Genomic DNA, 5,375 nt, shown 5'->3' with positions numbered 1-5,375 from the left:
CGCATCATAATATAATTTTAAATTAGGAACTTTAAGACCTCCTCGTTCTCTTATATCCTGCATAATCTTAAACCTAACCCTTGGTTTCTTGCCTGCCCAAATAAATTTGTTTATACCCTTTTGCCAATCATCCAAACCAGCATCTTTTTTAAAAATAGGAATCATCTGGAACAAGAAAAGAAATTTGGGAAGAACATTCTAGTTATATCTTTAACTCCATACATATTTTGGAAATTATTGTGTTCATATTTGGTTATTCTATTCCCAGCAAGAAGAAAACTTATGGTATTGCTTTTATTGTTAAGTTTAGAGTCTTATAGTTGCATTGCAGGCTAGAGAACTTGAATCCCATAATAAATAATATACCAACTGTGCTATGTGCATATAAGGTGAAAGTTGGAAACTTTGTAAAATGTGTCTCATGACATTATTGTGGCAATAATGCAGTTGCATCAGTCAGATCATGATTTCTGACACAAGTACAGAAAATTCTTCATTTGTCTAACAACATGATACACAAGGTGTCATTCCCCGATCAGGCAATGGATTTCTACAGTATTGAGTCCAATCCCCTGATTAGTTCAGGAATTCAAATTGAACTATCCTTGGCAAACGCTATACCCAAACAGAAACACACATATTATTTTCCTGGAAAATAGTAGTGATTTTAATTGGTAACATACACATATATAAATTCTCATGTCTGTAACCTTCTACTGGGTGATATGGTGAATCATAGGGCAAACTAGTTGAACCGAGGTACCTCAAATGGGCTAACTTACAGAATGCGTCCATGACTCCTTGTGTCATTCTTTCAGTGGTATTTTCGTACCAGATTCCTCAATGCCTTCAACAATGGCAGAACTTCTAATGTACTTGAAAAGTTCTTAAAAATTCAGGGAGATATTTAGAGCTGTATCTGCCTTGAAAGTAGCCCATGTTGAACTGTATAGCATAAACAAACATCAGGAGTTGACAGCAGGAAATGCTTTCTGACATTTTATGTATTGCATGTCTTATGATAGCACTTAGCAATAGCACTTAGACTTATATACTGCTTCACAGCACTTTACAGCCTCTCTAAGTGGTTTACACAGTCAGCCTATTGCCCCCAACAATCTGGATCCTCATTTTACTGATCTCGGAAGGATGGAAGGCCAAGTCAGCCTTGAGCCATTCAGAATCGAACTCCTGAAGTGACAGTGAGTTAGCCTGCAGTATTGCATTCTAACAGTTGCGCCACCACGGCTCTATTTTATGTCATAAAATGTTTTATAAAGTTTGCCAAATTTTAATTTCATGGGAGTCAGGGTTCTGGATTTTGGATGCCTTCTGTAGGTTAGCCCATTTGAGGTACCTTGGTTCAACTAGTTTGCTCTATGATTCACCATTTTACTCAATTAAAGGATACAGACATCAGAGTTTGTGTGGTGTGTGTGTATGTGTGTATTTGTATCCTGCCTTTATTATTTTTACCAATAATTCAAGGTGGAAAATATATCCAACACACTTTCTTCCTCCTATTTTCCCCATAACGACAACCAGGGAGGTGAGGTTGGCTGGCTATCATGGCTAAGGCAGGACATATATTGAGGTCACATTTCTCCACCTTGATAGCATTCCTATTCTTGCCTTCAGTTCTTTTAGGACTCAGTGATTCCTGAGGATCTTATTTAAAGACTTCCTTTCATAATACAGTTTCCAGGAGTAGTCCTTTCAAAGTGCTACCTATTTGCAGATGTCAGCCTTCTCTGTCACAGGCTGCAACTTCCATGATTCTCTAAGATGGCTATGCTATCTTGGAGATACCTTTTTTTAAAAAAAACATGTGTGTGTTTGTCTCCATATTATGATAAACTGCGAGAAAGTGTGTTCATAGCTGCATAAAAATGGAAGCCAATTTATCTTTGGTCTTATTGAGCCCAAAGGCTGCATATTACATGCAGTGGTCTTCATGAAGAGAATGCCCCAAGTAGCTTCCATGTGGAGTGATTTGGGAATAATTCTGAAGTGCCATCAGTATAATGAAGCCTTAATTTTTTATTAGATAACCACAGTATAACATTTCTTCTAGAGCTATTCCCTATATAAAGGCTTATGCTCAACTCAATATTTGGAAAGTATTTTAAAGAAGTAATTTATTAAGGGTTAAGTATGCAGGTATTTTTTTTCTTGGTTTCATATTTCTTTGCAGCAAAGTCTCTTATTGCTGACAAATATAAACAACTAATGATGCTATCCTTAACTAGACTGAAGAATTGTAACATATTGGCCATTTCAATTTGCTTCTAAAATAGTTCTGAGCTATTTGCAAGCAGGACTGTTAACTGTTTTACTACTAATGAGTTCCATAACATTAGCATATAAAATAAAATTGATCTTTATAGGTTGCCAACTGTGTACATCTGTCGATAGGGTGTCATTAAAAAGATTAATTGATTCAAAGTATTCCATTGTAAATCTTATGGAAGAATCACATATCCTTTGTAGCTGTTTTCTAAACTAGATTCTTTGTGGTATCATTTACATAAATATGTTCAAACTTACCTATGACTCCTCACTTTTGTTTTCCTAGCATCACTTGGTTGCCTGAATATTTTAGGGAAGTAATTTATCATTTAGATTTGAAGATTTCCTGTGAAGACTATTTTCTTTTATTGCCTCAGAAGCTCAAATAATCTATTGCAATTTTAAATGCCTTAATATATACAAATATATTTTACTTACTGCTATATCCCTTAAAGACATCCATAACTCTCTACCCCAGCGGTTCTCAACCTATGGGTCGCGACCCCACTTGGGGTCGATCGACCATTTCACGGGGGTCGCCAAGCAAGGCTGTCCGCCATTTTTTCCCCTTTTCCGGCGGGTGCCTTATCTCCCTTGGGCTGGGCCAGCTGGTGGTCGGCCTGCTCCGTCTCTGCTGCTTGCCAGCTACGCCTCGGCCGGCTCGGGGCAGAACCACGCATGCGCGGTGCTCCCGGGCAGGAAAAGTCCTCGACTTACGACCGGTTGGGTAGTCCTCGACTTATGACCGGTTTAGTCCTCGACTTACGACCGGTTGGGGGTCGCGGCATTAAAAAGGTTGAGAACCACTGCTCTACCCTATAGCATGGAGACATTAAAAAACAGAAAAAACACTGATGACATCAACAGCTCTTGGATCTTCTAGGCCATCTTCTCCAATCTAGTGCCCTCTAAATACATTGGACTGTAATTTCTCTAGCCAATATGCAGTTGTAGTTCACTACTTCAAAAAGACATAAGGTTGTAAGGATCTGTTGTAGACATTCAGGGCCTGAATTGTTCCTCCTCTTCGTTCTTACTATTAATAGATGCTAAAAGTTAGTCATGTGCAATGAACCAAGAGGATGAACAAGTTTGGTTCAATTACTTCTCCATATTTTCCTCCAGCTCTCCCCATATGTAGTATGTACAAGATTATGGGGGGGGGGGGGATTAAGTTATCTCAGAAGGACCAAAGTGCTTTATTTCACCAAGCTTTATCATATAGAAATTTGTTTGTTACCAGAGTGAGTGTGTCAGAGTCTGAGAAGAAGGCTAATGGAACTTCAATTAAAATCTCAGCATCATCAGGAGACTAACCTCATAGACTTCCATCAAACCATTTTCTCAATATAATCTGTCTATAATCTTGCATGAGTGCTTGACTGGTGCATGTAGGGTATTCATGCTATTGGAGGAAAGTTGAGATAAAAATGTGCTGAAGCAAGGCATTTCATTAATTCCTCTATGCCCGTTATCTAAGATTGTTTTAAGAGACAGAAATCTGTGAATAAGGTTAAGAAGAGTTTTGCTTTCAAAGCATGCAAGCAGATGGTGCTGCTTCTATCCTGGAGTGACTGAAGAATGGAAAGAAGCTAATTTTGCTGAACTCCTCTCCTTACTCTGGTATCCTGCAGTCAGAAGAATTAGTCTTATGCTGAGTGAACATGGCTACACTTTATCAAAGCTGCTTATTACTTAACCCTATTACGTTATATCATTTAGCTTAGCATTTCCTTGTGAAAGCAGGGCATTCCATGAAGGCAAGTCATCTTTTTGCAGATATACAAGGCAAAGAGGAAAATAAGTCTTGGGGAGAAATGTTAGGATAGAATAAAAAGCATGGATGGTTGATCATGGCATCAAAGTCTAAGAGATTTCACACGTACATACTTTTAAATGCAGCTGGTGTCCAGATTGGAAGCCAACTGTATCAGTGGGGAATCCCTGTACTGCATTTCTAAATGACGCCTGGAGACTTTCCATAGCATTCACCGATCTGAAGAAGGGATTCTAGTTATAATTTGTTGAAACTGAATGGGATTAGAGGAAGAGCAGTGAGGAAAAAAATTGCATCACTTTCACTACTGCTACTCAGATAAATTGACGAGTTAGGCAGTGGGGCCAAAGTATGGAGCTCCTGCTGACTGGCTGCATCTCTCTCTTACACCTATCTATAGTAGTAGCATTCACAACCTTTCTGCCAGCCTCAGCCTTCAGACAAGGACTGCAGTTGATTTGTAAGATGTGTTGTCCTCAATACAAAGAGGTGTGCAAGTGAGAATTCCCCACTTTGTGGTACTTTCAGAAAAATGAATTTCCTTGTTCCTGTTTCTGCAATTATCAGCATTAAAATTTGATGCCACACATTTTATATTTAAGATAATACATGTATGCTAAGTAACAGAAGTAGCCAAGGCGTCTTTGTGCAAGAGATGCTATGTTTAATCCAGTTTAGTGCTGTTGCAAAGTGTTTTCTTCTCCAGGAAACAGAAGGTAGTTTATTTAGAAGCAAACTGTGATTTTATGAGATTCATCTTCACTAAAAATTGGGTTTCTATCCCCTATTCCAGGGATTGCTGTTTGCAACATACCTTCTGCAGCAGTTGAAGAAACAGCTGATTCTACCCTCTGCCATGTTCTGAATCTCTACAGGCGGAACACTTGGCTCTACCAAGCTCTGAGGGAAGGAACCCGAGTGCAGAGTGTAGAACAGATACGGGAAGTAGCTTCCGGAGCAGCCCGCATTAGAGGCGAAACACTTGGTCTGATCGGATTTGGTATGTTGGAGCTTTCTGGGGGGAAACAGAATTTTGGCTTGTTCAAAATGGGTATCATAGGGACCAAGTCTTCCAAGGAGACTTCTATGTGGATTCTGCCACCAGTTCTGCTGTTGCACCATTACTTGTGGAGGAGGATGTTTTAAGCAGAAGCTGAACCTTGAGTGTAAAGGGAAGACTTACTGTAACCTGGGTCAGGGGATCTGCTCCCAACAACCACCTCCTTCCCTATATGACAGTAGTGAGGGATCAAGGAGTTGTAGTTCAGCAGTGTTTGGAAAACTACAGTTCTTCACCCTCTGATCTAAC

The 5,375-nt window shown here is 39.4% G+C and overlaps 1 protein-coding gene across 1 annotated transcript in view; it reads left to right on the top strand.

Moving 5' to 3' along the window:
• The window catches only part of LOC107291133, a 67,335-nt gene that overhangs the window by 49,665 nt on the left and 12,295 nt on the right, over positions 1-5,375 (top strand). Inside the window, exon 4 of the mRNA XM_015820095.1 lies at positions 4,860-5,066. Within this exon, the coding sequence (XP_015675581.1) occupies positions 4,860-5,066 (207 nt within the window). The remainder of the gene's footprint in view (positions 1-4,859; positions 5,067-5,375) is intronic.

Source organism: Protobothrops mucrosquamatus, unplaced genomic scaffold, assembly GCF_001527695.2.
Source record: "Protobothrops mucrosquamatus isolate PMUCROS unplaced genomic scaffold, P.Mucros_1.0 scaffold1062, whole genome shotgun sequence".
Classification (NCBI taxonomy): domain Eukaryota; kingdom Metazoa; phylum Chordata; class Lepidosauria; order Squamata; family Viperidae; genus Protobothrops; species Protobothrops mucrosquamatus.
This window is presented reverse-complemented; position numbering and strand designations above follow the sequence as displayed.